This window comes from Daucus carota, chromosome 3 (genome assembly GCF_001625215.2).
Source record: "Daucus carota subsp. sativus chromosome 3, DH1 v3.0, whole genome shotgun sequence".
Lineage (NCBI taxonomy): Eukaryota > Viridiplantae > Streptophyta > Magnoliopsida > Apiales > Apiaceae > Daucus > Daucus carota.
In genome coordinates this window covers 438,282-459,805 of record NC_030383.2, presented here as the reverse complement: position 1 = coordinate 459,805, position 21,524 = coordinate 438,282, and the positions used below count along the sequence as shown (strand labels likewise).

At 34.7% G+C, this 21,524-nt stretch overlaps 3 protein-coding genes across 5 annotated transcripts; 2 read left to right on the top strand and 1 right to left on the bottom strand.

Annotated features, from left to right (window-relative positions):
* Positions 1 to 1,116: 1,116 nt before the first annotated feature.
* LOC108214816 (ADP-ribosylation factor GTPase-activating protein AGD5) lies at positions 1,117 to 6,440 on the top strand. Its single transcript, XM_017387020.2, has 11 exons — positions 1,117 to 1,411; positions 1,873 to 1,931; positions 2,141 to 2,231; positions 3,289 to 3,343; positions 3,463 to 3,553; positions 3,665 to 3,899; positions 4,550 to 4,760; positions 4,932 to 5,110; positions 5,362 to 5,592; positions 5,669 to 5,727; positions 5,901 to 6,440. The coding sequence occupies exons 1-11, from the start codon at positions 1,361 to 1,363 to the stop codon at positions 6,058 to 6,060; spliced, it is 1,422 nt and encodes a 473-aa protein (XP_017242509.1). The 5' UTR covers positions 1,117 to 1,360; the 3' UTR covers positions 6,061 to 6,440.
* A 2,435-nt stretch (positions 6,441 to 8,875) lies between these two features.
* LOC108213490 (uncharacterized) lies at positions 8,876 to 11,255 on the top strand. Its single transcript, XM_017385291.2, has 2 exons — positions 8,876 to 9,950; positions 10,590 to 11,255. Exons 1-2 carry the CDS (start codon positions 9,155 to 9,157, stop codon positions 10,997 to 10,999), a joined length of 1,206 nt encoding a protein of 401 aa, XP_017240780.1. The 5' UTR covers positions 8,876 to 9,154; the 3' UTR covers positions 11,000 to 11,255.
* Positions 11,256 to 13,102: 1,847 nt separating this feature from the next.
* Positions 13,103 to 19,838, bottom strand: LOC108215355 (cytochrome c-type biogenesis ccda-like chloroplastic protein). Of its 3 annotated transcripts, XM_017387824.2 has the most exons (13): positions 19,668 to 19,826; positions 19,337 to 19,471; positions 18,756 to 18,811; positions 18,197 to 18,327; positions 18,013 to 18,098; positions 17,883 to 17,914; positions 15,572 to 15,733; positions 14,898 to 14,970; positions 14,698 to 14,798; positions 14,248 to 14,340; positions 13,885 to 13,931; positions 13,543 to 13,628; positions 13,103 to 13,442 (listed from the first exon to the last, which is right to left on the bottom strand). In XM_017387824.2, exons 1-12 carry the CDS (start codon positions 19,756 to 19,758, stop codon positions 13,553 to 13,555), a joined length of 1,083 nt encoding a protein of 360 aa, XP_017243313.1. In that variant the 5' UTR covers positions 19,759 to 19,826; the 3' UTR covers positions 13,103 to 13,442; positions 13,543 to 13,552. The 3 variants fall into 3 exon arrangements, with proteins under 3 accessions (XP_017243313.1, XP_017243312.1, XP_017243314.1); XM_017387823.2 differs by having other exon boundaries at positions 13,103 to 13,628; positions 19,668 to 19,838; XM_017387825.2 differs by lacking the exon at positions 13,103 to 13,442 and having other exon boundaries at positions 13,532 to 13,628; positions 18,756 to 18,808.
* Positions 19,839 to 21,524: the final 1,686 nt, after the last annotated feature.

Below are 21,524 nucleotides of genomic sequence, written 5' to 3'. Positions count from 1 at the left end.
TATATTTGATTAAGATGCCAAAGAACAGCATTATTGCTTGATCAGCGAGGAGGACTATATGTTAATATGTGCAGGTTCTTCTAGTCTTATGTTTGAAACTAGATATTTTTCAGTTGTTTAAACAGACAACTGCACAAATATTTTGCTCCCGGCAACATAGCCAAATTGGGGTATCAAAATTAAACCTCAACCAAAATTTGTGGGAAGGACCATAAACAAGTAAGTGGAACATGCATAATGTTAGTTGCATATTACGTTGAAGGTAAGACTATTGCTTGTGGTCCTGCAGATGCAATTTCTTGAATAGTGTCTGATCTTTTCCTGTTAAATCTGATCAAAAAAATAGAATGGTAACACTGTCTGTTTTCAACATGGTGTATGTTTACTACTTATATGTACATGTTATCGGACCTTGGTACCTAGCATTTACATATTATTCATAGATACTATTTTTAGCATGTCGCATAAATTTTTAGCTAAGATTTTGTAGGTTTGGAGATGCTCTGATTAACGACAACAAAAGAACGAGGAGAAAACCTAATTCATTGGATTCAGTACTCATACTCTTGAATTTACGTCTACTAAGAGTTTCATATTTGGAACCTGCATTTGTTGCTCTTAAAATAGAGGGAATGATGAAGTACTCATCAACATGCATTTTAAAGATGGGAGTATCAACTTGAATTGAGAAATTTCATTCCTGGTAGAGCAATATTATATTTGAAAATGGACTATGCAGCAAAATAATTATTACTTGTTGAGATAGGAAGATTTGAATGCTTGGTTGGCGAAGATCTTCCTCCACTAATGACAACACAAATTAGTGCACCATTATCTTAAATCAGAATAAATAAATAAAACATAAAATTATGAAGGTGTAATAAAAAATCGTTGATTTAATGGAGGACCAGAAGATCACAGGTTCACTAAATCTATTTTAATCGAATATACAATCAAAATTTCAAATTATTATTATTACTATTCAAATATTCGACGATACTTTAATTAGATTAAAAAATTTACCCAATTATATTGATTTCCGAATTTTTTACAACAAAATTCATCGCTGCCGGTGGCAATACAATAATACAATTATGAGCCCACCGAGTTGAGTTGACACGTACGAGACCTCACCACACGGCAAAAGTCAATCAACCTCTCTCCTTTCACCATCTCCACAATTTCCCCCAATTCTCCATCCTTTTTATTATTTTCGAGAGAGAAAGAGATAGGAGGATAGAGAGAGAAGACCCGACCCGATTCCCCCTTCGTCTTCTTTCTCTCTCCCTTCAATTTCATCTCTCTCTCCCTCTCTCCATATCTCTCTCTCTCTCTCTCTCTCTGATTAGTATCGTAAAAAATGAATCAGAAAGCTAATGTTACCAAAGAGCTCAATGCACAGCACCGCAAGGTCTAATCTTAATTCTCAATCTCTTCAGCTTTATTATTTGTTCTATTCAATTTTGTGTTTTTGTTAGATCTTGAATTGATTTGATCTGTATATTGTTTAGTTTGTATGTCTAAGTTGATTACTGATTGGTTTTGTTGATTGTTAATTAATCTTGGTTAATCTTTTGTTTTTATGTAATTATTGAGGACAATTTTGTCGATTTTGTATTCGTAGGGTTTAGGATTGAATCTTATGTTTATCTGAGCTCAGTATATAATCAAAGCTGCGTTTTATGTTTTTCTTAGATGTCGCGTGTGTATGATAAGGCTTTGTGTTAATTTTTCTGCTATATGAGTTTTAAATATTAGGGTTTGAGTTTTGTAGATTTCTAGGATTTGGGAATTTGAATTGTTTTTAGGAAAACTGTACTTGCATCTATATTTATTGTCTGAATTGCTTGTTTTGTGCGTTTTTGATTGCAGATATTGGAAGGGCTTCTTAAATTGCCAGAAAATAGGGAATGTGCTGACTGCAAAGCCAAGTAATTTTTTCGGAAGTATCAGATTTGGACTGCAGTTTTTTTTTATATAAAATAAGTAATTTGGGAAGTGTGACATTTGTTGGTGCTTGATGGTTTTAGAACTTGTTAAACTTTTGGTGGTGATTGTTACTTTAGTTGTACACATTATAATCACCAGATTCTCTGTAGCTTTCTGTTAATTTTATTGACCTTTTCTTTGTCTGTGACAGGGGTCCTCGATGGGCTAGTGTGAATCTAGGCATTTTTATCTGCATGCAATGTTCTGGAATACACAGAAGTCTTGGGGTTCACATATCAAAGGTAACTGTGACAGCTGTAAACAGTACTTGAGTATTACTATTACTTTTCATGGTATGAACATTTGTAGTTCTCAACTGGATAACGCTACTCACACATGAGTGAGAAATACATTACTATAAAATTTAATTAATTGGAAGGTGGTCATGACTAGATATGATTTTGTTTTATCTGCGATGGATCTAAATTTTCACTCCACTTTACTATGTTCTGCCGTGGACCTTAGTCGTCATGTTTATTTACTCTGATAAATGATAATTGTACTAAACTATTCAATATTTTAGGTTTCTAAATATAAATATTCTCCATTGAGATTGTTCATTTTTTCCATAACTAATGTCCTTTGAAAATTAATTTGTCTAAATCTTGCAATAAGACCCAAACATATACTGTCTCTAAATATAGTGTTCTTTTTTTCAATTCGATGTACACACTTCCACCCTTTAGAAAGTACACACCATCTCTCCTATGATTTTGTGCCCTCCCATTTGAGTTTTCAACATTGATTTTCATTAAATGATACTGTCTATATGTTGCTTACCTTCTCTCCCTAGTATTTTTGCTATGTGTCTCCGTAGGTAAGGTGTGGGGCTGATGCCCAATGAGAGGAACATATATAAATTATGACTGTTATCAGTTAGTTACCTAGGTATTTTACTTCATAAGCTTCAGAGTGGGTAGGATAAATCCAACAGTTTCAAGCTACACTTTATTTTATCATCACTGTCAAGAGGAAACTCTATCTACTTAGATTTACATGGTTACATGCAGGTTGAAACGTTTATGTTTATCCTTTTTGCAGATGACAACTTATCCTGTTCCCGATATCATTCAGCTAGCCAATAAAACATTTTTGAGCATTAATAAATTTAAAATTGCATATTGTTCAATTTTGGCTGTCAGCCCTAAATTGGTGTTAAGATTATATTGTACTGTCTCGTCCATCAAGATATAACTACTTACATGGTAAACGTAAAAGTGTTCTATATGCTATTTTGGATTTAGAAAAACAATGCATTTTCAGTAGTTATTATATTATTCTTTCTGGACTTGTGTGCAGGTGAGATCTGCAACACTTGACACATGGCTTCCAGAGCAGGTTGAATTCATTAGATGTAAGATCACATCTTCATCATAGTCTTAATGTTTTTTCCCCTCCTTTTCTTCCATGTTTCCATCTGCTAATTTATTGACTGTAGAAATTCATATGTAATTGGTTTTCTATTGCAAACAGCGATGGGAAATGAAAAATCTAATAGCTACTGGGAGGCAGAGCTTCCGCCAAACTATGACAGAGTTGGGATTGAAAATTTTATCCGTGCAAAGTATGTACTTTGTGGATTGCCATTGATATTCCATTTCTTCAGCATGAAGTATGCTTTGGTTAAAATTCAGTTCTCTAATACTTTGTTTCATGAATTCAAAATAAATTTAAGATATGAAGATAAAAGATGGGTTGCCAAGGATGGAAGACCAAAGTCACCTGTTAGGGAGCAAGTTGAGCAAACCTCTGCTCAGTGGCAGAAACCTGCTGAAAGAAGTAGTTATGGATATAACAGGAATCCCGAAAAAGTTGCAGAGGACAGAAAGAAATATCAGCCGCGCAGTTCTAATAGCAGCATTCCTGCTGCAAAAATCAGTCTACCTGTGCCCCCAAAAGGACCTGAGCCTGTATGTGTAGCTAACTTTCTTCTGCTGGCTTTTTCATGTCTAATTCTGTAGACTATTGCATAAATTTACTTTCTGTAAATAATAGGGTAAAAGTTAAGTGTCCAAACATATGGGAAACTAACTTTCTAATACAGATTTAGGTTCATAGTCAAAAAGCTGGATGTAGAATACCTAATGGTGGCAGCCTCATTGCTTGGTTATTTTAATTGAGAGACATTAGTCACAGACTTGGATCATTTTGAAACTTAGTCTTACTCTTTCTGAAGGATACTTACTATTTTATGATTTTGCAATGACTGCTTGAGCTCTAGCTTTCACCAAAAAATTACTTGAAGTCCATGATTTTGTCGAATGATGCTTTCTGAAATTTGGAAGAATGATAAAGGCGGCAGCCTCATTGCTTTGCTTATTTTAATTGGGAGACATTAGTCTCTGACTTGAATTGTTATGAAGATTAGTCTTACTCATTCTGAAGGATAATTACTGTGATATTGTTTGCCATGACTGCTTGAGCCCTAGTTTTCATCAAAAATTTCTTGAAGAAACTACACCCTAGGTCCATGATTTTATCGAATGATGCTTTCTGAAATCTGGAAGAATGATAAAGTTGCTGTATATCTGTATGTCTTGCTGATGTGACTGAGCTGCAGGTTGCTTCAGCACCAAAGCCTCAAACGGTGATGCACACAACGGAGCCAGCAGTGCCCTCTGCTGATCAAGTCAAGCAGGTTCCTGAAGCTGTTTCTCCACCCAAAGTCGATTTTGCTACTGATCTTTTTAACATGCTGTCGATGGACGGTTCTGCTGAGAGTGGCGCAGAGACACTTTCCGCGGATGATAATGGGTGGGCTGGTTTTCAATGTATGTATGAGCCATTCATGTATTGATGTGTTTTTTTGGCAGTATCTTACACTTGTGCTATGTATGTCCCTATGCACCTTGGGTTTGATCTGTGTATGTGTGGGAACAGAGATGGTGGGATGGTCGCATTTAACTTTTCTGTTGACTTTTGACTTTTGAACATTTTTGCAGCTGCTGCAGGAGGTTCAAACACTGAGAAAGCAACCTCAGCAGAACCTGTTAATAACAAGATTCATTCTTCATCTGGATTAGAAGATCTATTTCAAGATTCACCTTCAGTCACACTCCCTAGCAAAGAACAGAAACCTAACAAGGATGTTAAAACTGATATTATGAGCCTTTTTGAGAAGGTATCAGCTACTTGCTCTTTTAATGCATGAGTTTAGAGTTGTTTTAATACATCCTTTTAGAGTTGTTTTAGTACATGCTTGGCCATTGATCTGAGTAGGCTTGACCCGTGTTAAGTTAGTTTATGCATTTTAAATCTAGTTAGATTATTTTTCAAGTATAAGTAGCTGACCGCATGGCATGCATGCCAATTTGCCACGATAGTTTTGTTTTCAGTGTTGTGATGCAAATTGCTTAATATATTCTTATGCAGTCCAATACCAATATGGTGTCGCCATTTGCTGCGCATCAACAGCAACTTGCAATGTTAGCTCAACAACAGTCGCTTCTTATGGCTGCTGCTGCTAAATCTGGTGGTCACATGCCTGCAATTCCTGGAAATGTGCAACAACCAGGACCTAATGGTAACGGTGTGCCTTCTCAAAATTGGCCCAATTTTGGGTATCAGATTCCTGGGATGATTCCTGCTGCAGGAATTATGCAGGTAAATATCTTAATTATCTCATTGGTATTTGGTGCAACGTAAGTGTACATTTTTTATTAATGTGTTATGGGGACAGATGGGAAATACAGGACCAACATATCCAGTTGGGAATCCAGTTCCACTCCAAGATTCCAGGTGTGCTTTATATCTTAGTGAACTATGAGTCTGGTTTTAGTCTATTCAATTTAATTGTGTATAACTATCTATACATATGCAAGAACAGGTCAGAAAGATTTTTTTAGAACCCTGTGATCTGTAAGAAGTGAAGCTAACTTGAAATGTTTCCGTTTTCTTATTCTCTGATGCAGCTTTTATGGCATGGGACAATTTACTACAGGAAATGGTGTGGCACCTTCGGCAACAACAAAATCACAATCAGCGTCTGCTCTACCATCTGCATCTTCAACACAAAAAGGAAACGATTTTGACTTTTCCTCACTAACACAAGGGATGTTCTCGAAACCTTAAGTATTATTCAAAGGTTGTTGGTGTTGGAATATTGGAAATATACAACAAAGACGTAGGTTTTTCGGAAATTTTTCCCTATACACTTGGGACTGTAAACTACCTGTACAAGAGGCCTGTCGTGTTTTCTTCCCTATCTGTGTGGTAGCGCAACTGTACCAAAATAGGTTTAAAAAAATTAATAAGCTGGGTTTACTTTTTCTTTGAATGTTTTCTACGTCATGTCCTTCAAGAGATCATGAGCACAAGGAAGAAATTTATCTGATTTATTATGTTATTTAGATTGATTTGTTTGTTGCATATGAAGTTGTCATGGTATTATGTGGTTTCAATTGTTGAAACGATTCTATCCTCAATAAAGCTTTTATGTGCCTTGATTGCTATGTGTTGCTCCTGATAGAGAAATCGTACAAGCAGCTAGCATATGTGAATGATAGTTTTGCCAATATGTTTTGTCGAATCTAATATGCAGAGTAATAATTTCTTTTCATGGCAGTTATTTGTAACGTCTTGGGTACAAAACTTCCTTTACAGTGCTATCACCTAGTGCACAACTGGTCCTGCTGGTAAAACTTTGAAGCAGAAGCATCAGATTTTCGGTTACTGTTGAATTTGAGAAATGCTACATGCAGAAATGATACACTAATGTGTCTTGTAAGAAACTTTATTTTTGTAAAAGCGTCGAGTAAACGTCTTCAAAATCATAAATATGCAAGGTTCCTCTTTCCGATGAAAATGTTACTATATTGTAAAATTTCGAATGATTAGAAGCTGGTGAAAAGGGTACTTAAACTACACACCAACGTTATTCTAAATGAACCTAATTACAGGAATATTAGTCGAACTTTCTAATTCCAACCAAGAAATGTTAAGGGTGATGAGATATTAGTAAATCCAGGTATTTGGAATGGAGATTTTTCTTGTGTCGTCTAGGGCTGATTATTCGGTAAAAACCGAACCGAATTACCGAATACCGAAATAACCGAAATACCGAATAAGCTTAAAAACCATAACCGAATAGTGAACCGAATTTAATTCGGTTATTTTACCGAACCGAAATTTTTATTTCGGTTAAAACCGAATACCGAAAAAAATAACCGAAATTTTATAAAATTATAAAATCCTTGCACACTGTGCTTGTTTTTGAGCCAAAATAATTCTCCAGTAGCTCCAGTGACCACATCTGATTACACATCTTTTCTTGATTTACTTTCTGCTGTAATTTCTTCAGTATTTGCAAGTGATGTAGTCGATCTGGAGTCTGGAGGTTTGGTTAGGCGTTAAAGCTAAAGGACATCCTGGAGCAAGCTGTGTGGGGTTGGTCTGCAAAAAGTGAATCGGTGTTCACTGCGGGTGAGAGCTCAAATTTTATGAATATGCATTACTTGATGGTAGTTACTGTGATGTCCGAAGAGAATGAGCGTGATTTCGTCGAAACCCAGAAGAATGAGCATGAAGAAGATGCATATATATCATATAAGATATTTATATTTATATCATATAAGCTGTTTATGTGTATAATATATATATATATATATATTATTTTATTTTTATTTTAAATATTTCGGTACCGAAATATTTCGGTACCTAATTCGGTTATGGTTAATTCGGTAAAAAAACCGAAAAAACCGAAATAGCCAGAAAACCATAACCGAATTAGGTACCGAACCGAAATATTTCGGTAATTTCGCTTCGATATTCGGTTAACCGAACTGAATACTCAGTCCTAGTGTCGTCCTCCGGTCTTGGGATGGTTCAATTGATAGTCCTCGTTCTCTGAATGATTGAAATGTTTAAGGACTCATCCTTTATTCGTGTCATGATTCGATTCTTGTTCAATTTAAAATTTATTTTTTATCTTCTCAAATCTCGAAATAGTTCGAGTGACAGTAATATATTTTCTTTCATTCTGATTTCTGCTCAGCTCGAAATGAATATAGTTCCATTTTATTTTAATCCGAAAATATTAAAAAGGGATACAACTAATTTATAAAATCACAACATAGAACCGGAAAAAAATTCAAGAAGACACCATAAAGAGAGCAGAGTTAAATAAGGAGTAGTTCGTATATAGAAATGATGGTCGGCCAGGGGTGGCAAATAACGAAACGGTTAGCACATGGGGGGAGCATGGTGTTTCGCAACCTCATCTACGCTTGCTCATTGGATGACTTTCTCTACAGATCCATCATTTGAGGATCCTCAAACACCGGCCGCAGGTAACGCTCTTACTAACCTTTACTATTACAATTTAATAATCGACTATATTTTTCATCTAATTAATTAACAGTGTGCTATTTGCATTGAAGCTGCTGCATGTTAAAGGGTTCTCCAGCACATCTACAAACAACCCATCATGTGTTTATACAAGGTAATTAAACTTCATCCCACTTGCATTCGTTGACCACCTTTCATACTCTTTATGATCTTATTTTATTAACGTAATATTAATTATTAATGAAATGTGAATTTTAAGGGTCTTCTTTAACGTTAAAGGTTTATTAAATGGATAAATTAATCTTCTTTCGAGAAGGTATTAGCCAAAACCATGGACCTTTTGCCATTATTTTTGCACTGTTATGTGTACTCTTTCGACTTGCACACTAGTGCTTTTGTTTATTAATCGACTGAGCTTAGTATGTTATCCTACGCGAGCTGAGGTGATAATATGATTTACAGTAAGATCCATCAGTAATTCAGTAGAGAGAGAGCTCGAGAGAGTATGAAATATTAGTAGATAAGTAATAAATTTTGAGCAGTGAAAATATTTTTGCAATTGTAATATAGGGTAGATAAAATTATAATTCTGACTGAATTTCAAATTTTAATAATTTTAATTAAGAATGACTAGATATATTATGTTGACTCCATTTTATGATAAATAAATAGGGATATTTATTTTTAAAAATCCAAATATTTTACTATAAATGATAAATCTAGTTGAGCGTCTATCTGTTATCCTACCTTGGAGTCGTCCACGTGTCTGTTGTCCAACTGCCAGCCACCTCACACAAAACCCATCATATAAATCCTCAATACAACCCATATATATTTCTCTCGCATCTTCATCATCCCATAATACTAACAACATATTAACATGTCTACACTTTCACACCTCTCAAACAACCTCATGTTCTCTCTCAAAGTCCTCACCATCTCCTCCTCTCTCTTCTTCATAGCCTTCTTCCTCAAGCTCTCCCTCCCAGACCTCACAGTCTTCGCTCTCTCCGACTTCCCGGTCATTTTAAACGGCGTCGCTTCATGGCTCAAGCCACCTTACTTGTACCTCGTCATCAATTGTATTATCATCACTATTGTCGCCACTTCCAAGCTCCAGTCCAAGTTCGATCACTACGCCGTTCCTCCGCCGCCACCTATAGTCGGTATTAAGAGTGATGATGAGGTGGCGGCGGCGGCGGCGTTTGATCACTTCTCGTTCTCTCCTCCTCCGCTGGTCAGCGGAGGAGGTGGAGTAAAGAGAGGTGACCTGGCGAGCACGGTTGCAACGGAGATGCCAACGTCTCCGTTGCAACCGTTGTTCGATTACGGATATAATGGTCCGGAGAAGGTTTCGGATTTTGGTGTGTATGGAAATGTGGAGGTGGAGGATAGGGTTAGGGTTCCGGAGAGTGGAAATATAAATGGCGTCGTGAGCAGCGTGGAGGATGCGAAAATGGAGGCCAGGGTTTTCGAGAGTGAAGAGAAAGTTGTTAAGAAAAAATATGAAGATTCTGGTGCGAAAGAGGATAGTTACGTGGAAGTGATGAATTTGACGTCGAATAAGGTGATTAGTAGAGCTCCGGAAAGAGCATCGGTTCTGGAGTCCTCCAAACCTCCGGCGTCTTCTAGGTTCGGTCACCGGAAAGTGGTCAAATCCACTCCCGATCATCAAGGTACATGTCTATCAACTTCTATTATCATCTGCTATATTCAAACATGTCCATCATCATGTTAAATGACCGTTTCTCCGTATATTTTATCCTCTCTCCGTGTATTTAGAAACGGAAAGGATAATAAAAGTAAATAAATTTTATTTTGTCAGTTGTAGAGATATGTCAATCAGCTTTGCAAAGCAGAAAGTTTTATCCGAAAGATTGATATTTCCAAAGAGATAAAAGTAGCTAAATTTAGGAAATGTACGGACCACGACAATTTGAGTTGCGGGAGCTTTTACTGTTGGCCTTGCTTCCTACGCTGCACACTAAATAGTAAATAAGATGATAACCTCCTCTTCTCTTTTTTTTTTTTATTAAAAAAAAATTACTATATATTTCGTCATATCTCCCTATCCTTTCACAACGGTGAAACTTTCTCCCCTGAATTTTGGGATTTCTATTAATAGTGCGTTCGTACTTTAATCGTGTAGCTGGTACTTTTTTGAAATAGAATTATTAAAGATCTTGTCTGGTTTATCTAGATGTGACTAAATGAGTCTCTGTCGAGTCATTTTCATGAGTCGAGTCGAGTCGAATCAGTTTTACGAATGTCTGGTGTTCCTGTTCAAGGCCTTTAACAAAATTATGTTCTTTCAGGTGGAAAAACACTGAAAGTATCAAAGCCGAAGCGGCACGAGACGCTGGAGAGCACATGGAAGACCATAACAGACGGGCGCCCAATGCCCCTAACACGACACCTCCGGAAATCCGACACGTGGGAGCACCATCCCGCTCACACCACCCATGCTATCGACACCCCAGACTACAGCAAGATGACAAAATCCGAGACGTTCAATGATCGCACCATCAGGAAAAAGAATTCATCCACGTTGTCGCGCTCCTCTGGCTCGGGAGGAAAGCTGAAGAAGGATCCATCGTTGGGTCAGGAGGAGCTCAACAAGCGAGTCGAGGCGTTTATTAACAAGTTCAATGAGGATATGAGGTTGCAGAGGCAAGAATCTCTTAATCAGTACATGGAGATGATTAACCGTGGGGCGGGTCCTTAATTACAGATTATGGGATAGAAATGTAGGTTTGCATGACTTTAGGTTTGTAGATTAATGAATGAAATGAAAGAATGGGAGTATATATATGTTGTGGTTGGATGAATAGACTCGTTTCAAGTGTATTGATTCCCATGGTTGAGGGGCAAGTTGGATTTACTAAATGGCCGATTATCATCTAATGGTCATGTAAATTATCTGTTCTGTGTAATTAGGAGTGTATTTTTTGCTATCTCATGTCTTGAATATGATTCATTCAGATACTTACTAGAATAAATATAAATAATCTTTTTGGTTCAGATTAACAGTTGTTTAAAGCGATTCAAGATGAAATATTTTCGAATGAAGAAAAAACACACATTTGAGGAATGAAAAGATACAAAACTCATTCGACATGACGCATTGAGAAACAAAAAGATAAAAACTCAGTCAACGATATGAATCACCACCATGAAGCATGGTGTATCGTGTGAAAAGCTCCACGAATTATTATTAAATCGAATTTTTTATGGTGTGCCCCAGAGCATGCCCCAGAGCACACAATAGTCACCAACTCCCATGAGAATTCTAACTTTTGATTGGTTGATGGATAATAAATGTAAATGACCCCCCTGCATTCACATCAATTCCACCAATCAAAACAAACCATTTTCATAAAAGTTGGTGCTTATTGTGTGCCCTTGAGCACACGTTAGAAAGACCGTTATTAAATCCATTAAAATCCATGTCCTTAATTTGCAAGTTTTTGTCAGAGTTTGAAAGACTTTCTGCAAGTATATTTTATTTTTAATATCTTCGAGTAGAGATCAGATCTCATTTTCAAGTGGTGAAATTTGACCATAACATCAATGCTTTGTCCATACTCTGGCAATACTAACTGAACCGACATCTTAGGGGTTGGAGCAAGTATTCAAAGTAACCATGTCACGCTTTGTCCTTGAGCAGCAGATAGACAAATGATGAGGAAATGATTTGTATCCTCTTCAGATTACAATAATATCGAAATGACAAGCGATCCTATACCGACTAATCTTATCTTCTCATCTGAAACCTCCATCTCGGAATTTAATAGCACTTGCTGCTATTATTAGAGCAACTCCAATGCAATGCTATACTTGGTTCTATTGCTATATTATAGCATCAAAAGTAAAAAAACTCAACTCCAAAGGAGTGCTATATTTGGATGCATCCATGCTTAGATGCATCCTTGGTTCTATATTTGAAACCAAGGATGAATCCATCCATGTTGCCACATCATCATTAACTAGAAATTGGAAACTAGTTAATGAGTTAGGTAAAAGTTAATGAGTTGGTTCTATATAGAAGTTAGGTAAAAGTTAATGAGTTGGTTAAATTTGAAACTAGTTATAGAACTTAGCATTGGAGTGCAAGTTTTATTTTAGCACCAAAAAACACTTTTTGGTGCTATATTATAGCAATAGCAATAGATATATAGCATCTAGCATTGGACTTGCTCTTAGAGAACAGATCTGAACCCATCTGCTTCTTCAAAGCGATACTATGAATATAACCTCATGAACAGAGGCCTGCTAGTGACAACATATCTGATTCATTATATAAGCAGATCTATCACATATATTTTTAACTCATGAATGGGCAGGCCTGTGGTCTCCAGAACAAGTATAGAGTTGTATTAAAAGTTTATACACATGCATTCACACACTACTATCTATCAATATGGGCAGTCTTTGAAATGCAGGCAATTTACTCCCTCTGTTTTTTTTTATATGACACTTTTGACTTGTGCACGTATGTTTAGGTGGGTTGACCGGGTAGTAAAAATTATTAATTTTAACTGATTTTTTTTGTGAATTAAAATTTTGATTACATATTTTTATTCAGAAAAAGAAAATTTCAAAAATAATGTTTTTAACTACCCGGTCAAAACACTTAAAAGTGTGTGCCAAAAAGTCAAACGTCATATATTAAAAAACAGAGGGAGTAATTTTTTTATGGTTCTGAGTTCTGACAATGCTGCAGACTGCAGTTCAGGTTATGGATCTAGTGAACTGTTACTGGTTGACTAAACTAAAGAGGTGGATAAAATATTCATATATTCTTCTCGAGCACTTAACCAGACAGCAGTTGAATTTAACAGAATCTAGGTATTATAAAGAAAATATACATGTGCGCCTTTGTGCATTCACATGTGATTAGCTTAACGCGTTCGCACAAAACAGAAGACATTCACTTACAGAAGAGGAAACCTGAATGATTTATGATTTATGCATTTTCTATGTGTTAAATCTTCTTTGTTTCTATACCGACGAAAAGTATATATACAGAAGTACTCACAGAACCTGAGGAATGGTTGTTTGCAATATATACAATCACCTACTGGTGACATCGTGTGACATTCTACAGATCATTGTCCTGTAAAACCATTGGTGCTCTCGCATTTCCTTTTTTCTTTTCTCCATCACAGCTAAAAAGCAAGAAGCACAAGCAATTTTGGAAATTAGTCACATGCAACATTGCTCCCTGTCCTTGCTGTTATACCACAACACAGCATGATTGCATCGTACCTAAAATTTTCTACATAGACATTGTTGTCGCTGGAAAGGTCTTATCCAACAGGGTATAAATACCCCCGCCTAACAGGAGAGCTCCACTGCAAAATGAAATTCAACAAAGTTTCGGCATAAGGATGTTTGTAGGTGTTCAAGTCACAGTACATCAGGATGATCAGCTCTTTGCAGCTACTCTCGGTTGCAAATAATCAGTTTCAAGAGTAGACTTAATGTGTCATAGTTGAGCGGACAATTTATTATGACAGTGAGGTGTGCCATGACATTTATTGGAATAATAAACATAAAACGTGCCAGACGCAACAGGAATAATACACCTAACTATAAATTTAGAATTACCTCATCGGATTAATCCAGGCTGAGAACTTGCGGAATGACAGTAGACTCTGCAATGTTTCTGTGAGTTAGATAATGCCGAAAATTTCATGATCAAATTGTCAAAAATTAAATAAAGCCATCTTTGGTAAAAGGAATACTGTAGAGGATAAAATCGAGAACTATATGGGTCAATAGCAAAGCAGTAAGCTCTGAACCAGCCACAAGCTTGTTCGGATATAATGCAGCTAATATCTAGTTCTATAATCTGTTCCAGTTCCCCAACAAATTTGTGCATCAATTTTCAGAAGAATAATGATATGAAGCAGCAAGTAACATATCAAAAGTTCAACTAAAGGATCTATTGCAAATTGGTAAATCAAATACCTGCAATGCTCCAGCAAAAGAAGCGGCAAGAAGTAACGGTGCAACATATCCAGTTGTATATGTTAAAAGTAAGCTGCCACCTATTATTGGATCCTGTGTCATAAACCAAACCTAATTATTCAATCCAATACTACGCTTCTAATTGTTTAACATCAACTACATAAATTTGAAGTTTAAAAACAAAAGGTTGTGCACATCAAATATTCAAATAAGAGAAGAGTCAAAAGACGTCATTTATATTATTTCAATAATAATTATATTGGTTTATTTCAAGTCTATTGATGCCTTGTTATTTACAGTACTCCAGGAACAACTGATTAGTGATCACACAACATCCTATTTCACAGTATTAAGAAATCCATTTAAAAACTGTATTATTCTCGGGAACTGTCAACGATCTAATCTTATACAGTCAGTTAGTGTTTACAATAATCAGACTTCTGGAACTACCTTGGATGATGCTACATACGCAAGAAGGGTTGCTAGCACTGGTGTACTGCAAGGAGATGCAGCTAATGCAAATGTAAGACCAGCCAGATATGCTTGTACACCTACAAGTGAAAACATTTTTATAAGTAAATCAAGTAAAGTAACAGATGGTACAGATGCATAGCGAAGTGCTGATATTTTTCTGTCATTTAATTCGTTACTTGAAGGAAAATTAGCAGCAGCAGCTCGTGGATCAAAATTGTCAAAGAAAGAGGGAAGTTGCAACTCTACTATCTGCATAATTGGCCAGCAAGCAACTCATTACAGGTTAATTAAATTTCAGCATAATAGTCAACTGCAAACATTACTTGTACAATCAACAAATCATTCATGATACTGAGCATATCGAGGCCAGTAAACTGAATCATTTCCCTGAGATCCAAGGATTATATAGCTATATGGTTGAAAGTTTGGCACAATACTATTGGACACATTAACCAGGAATCAAGTATGGAAAATGAAATATATTGCATAAAAAAGCCAATGGCTACAAATAACAACAGAGCTCTTAAATTTGATTTGTTATATAAATATCAACCCTACGGATGGCACGAATTTATAGGCCAAACAAGAACATCAAGTTCTCGAGGTTTTTACCAATTTGAAACTTTTAGGCAAATTGCATATCCAGAAACTTTAAAAACAGCTCCATATTTGACTAATTATCCGACAATTCGAAGAAAATCCATCAGATATTGATAATTTTACAAAAACAAGGCATATAGAAGCACTTTAAAGCAACATTCAATTCCAAGACTAAATCGGCCACTTTAATAACTGATGCATAGAAAAACCCTTTTAAAGTTAGCATGCTCCAAGATTACAAATCAATTACCTCTAGAAGATTTAGACCCATCACAACAGCCAAACCAGATGCTGCCAGCGGTAGTCCCTGTCCTACCTGCCCATATGCCTTCCCAGCAAACGAAGCTGCTATACCAAGCAATGCTAGTGTAGTCGCCAAACCCAATGCAAACGCCAAAGAATCCTTAACGACCTGATTATAGAACAAACTCTCTAAGCAGGAACAGGTGTTCATCAGTGCAATTATGTTTAGCAAGCACAATCTATCTATCTATAGTTTATTTACTAAATATTTTGTCCAACAAAATGTTTATGTGGAATGATGAGGTACACAAACATAGCTAACAAATAAGGTTAATTGCATACAATTTAAGTATACAAGCACAGTTTTTCAGAAATATTCATCTCAAATAATAAGATAAAGGGAGTACATAAAAAAATTGATTTCATAATCTTTATGAATTATGATAATACTTTCATTAACTTACAAGTAATTAGGGAAAAAACAGATTAAAACTATTCTCTGATAACTATACTTGTTGAGGGATATACTTGGAAACAGTATTACCTTTTCAGAGTGTTTTTTAAACTTATGTACTTAAATTTCCTTACCCTTCCATAAGAGTGTGTGCGCGTGCGCGTGTGTGTGCGTGTGTGAATCAGACATATTCCTCAGTAGAAGACCAAAGACAGTTGCACTAAAAAAAATTATAGGTCGGCTATCTAGCAAGAGCAAGAGCACCAGGTTGGAAAATCGACAAGAAACAATAAATACATACATACATACATACATACATACACACATACATACATACATACATACATACATACATAGAGTTAAGTTCTATGGAGTACATAAAAACATTGGAGTATTGGAGTACAAATCATAATTTTTTAGTTTGATCCTATATAATATCTTTGATTATCCAAATTTTGATATAATCTATCATTTATAAGTTGTCCTACACATAATTGTCAATTAATCATTAATATCTTTCAACTTTAACAAGTATTAAGATTATTGTTCAGCTTATTAGTTATATTGCAGAATATAGAGTCCTATGATTTATAAAAGTAATTATTTTACCATTTGATCACGATGTTTATGTTGCAGAACATAATGTGCAGGTTGTCAAATATTTACAAATATTATTGGACAAAAAAAAAATTGAAATTTAGATGACTAGATTACATTTAATCAAACTTTGTACTACAATACTCCAATTTTTTTTGTACTCCATAGAACTTAACTCTACATATATATACATGTATATATATTAAATTATAAGATGTAGCATTAATATGCACAAGTACCAAGGAGATCAAATATATAACTTTCAAGTGAACTAACCCCACTCAAGCCACAGTTTCTAACCAGTTTATAAATCAAGCTAAACCAACTACCCTCCACGACCCACATAAAATTTAGGGTTCCAACTACAAATACATTCATCACATAATTTGGTATAAAGATTCTATCTTGATTCAAAAAGTAGTAGACTAGTAGTGAAACTGTGAAATAGCTTTCCTTAACTTAATACGCTTTCCTGAATGTCTGGGCAAGTTATGACATATGCTTAATTCACTTGGTGCATATGTCAAGCAAGAAAAAAATATTGTGTGGATATTTATCATGAAAAAGCTATAATAAAGGAAACAATGCCAGGAATCCACGACGAATGCATATGGCAAACAAGCATACTGTTTTAACTGAAAGGTAGTTTCATATGAAAAGCAATCTTCAGTCTTTCACCAACTATTACTTCCTTGAGGTTTTCACAACGAAATTTAATTGTTCAAGTTTTATATTGTACGTATTTAAAATAAATTTTAGTGTATTCAAGTTTTGAGTATGGGGGTGGGGAGGGAGGTGAAGCAGACTATAGAACTCTGGTAGCTACAGGAGCAGCTCAATTTTTAAATTGTTCGCCAGTCATCACAAATTGCTTCTCTACCTATAATTGAATTAAAAAGCTAAACCTGAAAAATCAGCTTAAACTGCCCACCTTGAGGCATGGAGCGATTTGGTCTATTATGGTGGGTACCGATAGATAATGCATCAATGATTTGCCTCCAACATATTATCTACATATTAACTCTTTATTTCCCCTATGTTATTTACAATTTAATTGATGAGCTAAGTCTCGATAAGTGGTTAATAACTTGTAACGAAAGCAAAGATATTTCTATACATGCATTCCCTTCTTCAGATGTACAGTCAAAAGATACGCAACCCATGGTTACAATCAAGGTACAATTTTAAGCTCTTATTTAGTTAACTACAATCTTATTTACAAGGAAAAACTCATGAATAAAGAATCTTAATCCAATAACTTATTTACCTCAGACTTGCTTTTTCCTGAACCAAAAGCTCCTGTGTAATTCCAAAATGACCAATAAACAACAGGAAGCAAGAGAATAATTAATCACAGAAATCATCTGAATGAAAACGAAGCAGTGATTATTTCTTACCTATGTAACCTAAAGTCAGGGGTAGTACACTTAATGTGCAAGGGGAGAGGCTAGTGACAAGGCCTGCACCAAATATGACAGCCAAACTGCAAGAATTTATATCCAATGTCCCAAAACATGAGCAACTGCCAGTATGAAATGTATATCAGCAACTGTAACACTAAAAGACTACAAGGAGCTTAACCTGGTAAAACTGAGAGCTGATAACTGGTCCTGAACAGCTTCATTTGCCTGCTGCCCAGCTGAAAATAGGAGCCCCCCAAACCAATCACCAAGCCCACCGTCGGCCAAAGTAAAAAGTGAAGCAGGTATTTCCTGACACATAGGTTAAACTTAGGTATTTAGATTGTATGAACATGAACAATGAAGGTCATGCTAGCAGAGTTTAAACTTTAGTCATTATTTGGTGAAGCATACAATTTTGCAATATACTAGCCTGCCGAAGAACAGGACTTACTTCCTCCATTAACTTTTGGAAAAAATTGACACTGAACATTTTTCTTCATGTGAATTATAGACGTTAAAATGGCGTATCAACTTAAATCTAATGGCAGTCCATATTGTCCCCATAACTAAATTCCATCTAACCTCTTTGTGCTAAGGATTAGTTTTTAAGATGACAAGTACAAATGTAAAATTATACAAAAATATTGAAAATATAAACAATCGGTTGAACTTAACAATTGAAATGTGATTTAATACGAAACTAAAGGCTTTTAGAAAGTAATAATAAGTAATCTCACCATAATGTTTTCTGTACTTGCAGCATCTGCTGTGTGCGCTACAATCAAATTTGCTGCTGAAAAGTTAACAATAGGATGTGCAAAGATAAGCTTATGGAAAGAATGCAACAAATATTCTATTTGACACCATACCCAACTTGGAACAATTGTTTGCTTGAAAGTAATAATCATATAGCTCATTCCATAATTAACTTTTAAAGCTTTAAATATAGAAACTAACACTATCTGGGTTTATTACTACACTATTAAGTACGGATCTAGAAATATTTGATCCGCAATGAAAGTCTTGTGGACCAAAATATTTCTTTATTGTCAAAACAGATATCTTATAGTTATCAATTGTCAAAACAGATATCTTATAGTTACGTCATGGGTACTAGAGGAAGAAGAATTAATCCAACAAGTTCTTCTGGTTTCCCGTTTCTACAATGATGTTGTGTTTGCTTATAATTGTATTTTTGCCTCCTCTGTTGCATATTGCGTTCCAAGTTTTCAAAGATATCCTTCATAATGATTTCAATAAAGGAGGACATATCAATGTTCAATTCGACATTTCAACTGCAAAAAAAGAATAATATAACCTGTAAAAGCCGTGGCAAGCGCAGTGACTTTAAAAATCGCATTATCATGAATCGCCAACAAAGGCGTGGTTCGTTGAGAGAGTGAGTTATCACTGGAAACACTCTTCTGCAAGTTCAATTGTGAAGCATATATCCCTATTATACAGAAATTAAATAGATCACAAATTAGCAGCCAAGATTATAAAATACGAAGCAACTTAATCAAGCAAATTCAAGTATTTGAGCAGCAGCAGCAGAATCACAACAGATAATTATTGTTTGGATGAAAATTTATTTAAAAAAAAAAGAAGAAGAATAAATATTATAACAGAGAAAAATAGGAAGCGCTGACCATGAATGCTTCGGCGAGGATGTGTGTGAGCTGAAATGAATGGCAAATCGGAACGGAGAAGAGAACTGTTTGCGAGTAAACTTAGATTCATGTTTGCCGATTATTATACAGAAATGGATGACAGGGTGAAGTAGAGATACACGTATACATACAGATATTTATAGGTGCCAAATTGCAAATCAGAAATTCAGTTGACAGAGGAAAATATATCAAATTTTAGAAATAACATATACAATTGTTAATTTTATAATTCCGAGAACTATTTAACTCTTATACATTTATTTTATTTTACCAGAATTTGCAACAGTTCAAGCTAATAAATTCACAATATGTCGATCAAGATATTATTCTCAAATCTTACCTAATAATTTATTATTATATAATTTAATATTAAATTTCAAAAAATGTTTTATCTCTTAAAGTAGTCATTGATCTTGTATACTAATCTGTATATTCATCATTCATTATTTTTGTTTTCTAAATATATTAATCGTTTACTATTTTCATTTTTTGAAATTCATGATAATATATTTTTATGATACAATAATATAATGACATAATAATATCATTAAAAGAGATTGTAATATATAAGATTTTAGTAAGAAGATGAAATTAAAAAGTTATGAATCACTTGCCCATGTGTAAACAAATTTATTTTCTTTTAACTTATTGTTTTTAAAAAATTATAAATAGAAATATGATGTCAATATTTTTATTCTAGAAAAAAATTATTTTTTTAAAATATGTGAATAAAACTCTTAAAAATTGTACAAAACAATTTAAAATACAAACATATCTAAACATAAAAAATAATAAATTGAGTAATGATTATATTATAAATGACCAAAAGAATAATAAACAGACTAATAATTATAATAACTATAAACTAACATAGAGGAAGTGATACATAGATAGATAATTAGATTATAAGTGGGGGGTAATAAGTAGATTCATAATCATAAATAATTAAAATATTTGCAATACTTATATTAGTTAAATGTTTGATAAATTTAGATTTAAAATTTTTTCTAAAAGTTATGTTAATTTGAAAATTTACTAATACATAACATCTAGTTACCAATTAGGAATTTCCTCTGTCCCTCTCATTTCTTTACAGTTACTATTCTGGGATGTCCTCTCATTTCTTTACATTACTATAAATAGTAAGTTTTTCTCATCATTACACCCACTATCTTCCTCTACTATCTCATATTTAACAATAAAAACTACTATAACACCCACTACTTTCCTCCACTATCTCAAATCTATTACTCCCTCTGTCCCATTTTAACTGCTTTTTTAGAGAGATGCACACAAACCAATTTTTACATTTATTGTGGTGTTTATTTAAATACTTTTACCTAGCTACCCCTAATAAAAGTCAAACTAAAATATCATTTGTATTGCATTGAAAATATAAGCTGCATTTAATGAGGGGCAAAATTGAAATTCACCTACCAAATAGTGTATGAAAACAAGAGAAAGTCACATATTTTGGGACAACAATCAAATTCTAAAAAAACAGTTAAAATGGGACGGAGGGAGTATTAAATATTGATAGGTCCCACCACTTTACCCACTTTTCATCTAACTTTACTCATTTTTCATACATTGTCTTGGTCTCCGTGTCCCCCTCCAATGTAAACAATTGAGGGGGACGGAGGGAGTATTTAGCAAACGATTTGAATAAGTGAAAAGCAATTTTCTAAAGCTATTTCCAAGCTAAAGCAAGCCGAACTTCTTGACCCCCAAACACCCACAATAAAAACCTGAGTGAAACAAGTCAAATAAAACTTCTAAAACTATATACCTAATACCTTCCATGATTACATATACTAAACTAGTTATGACCTCAAA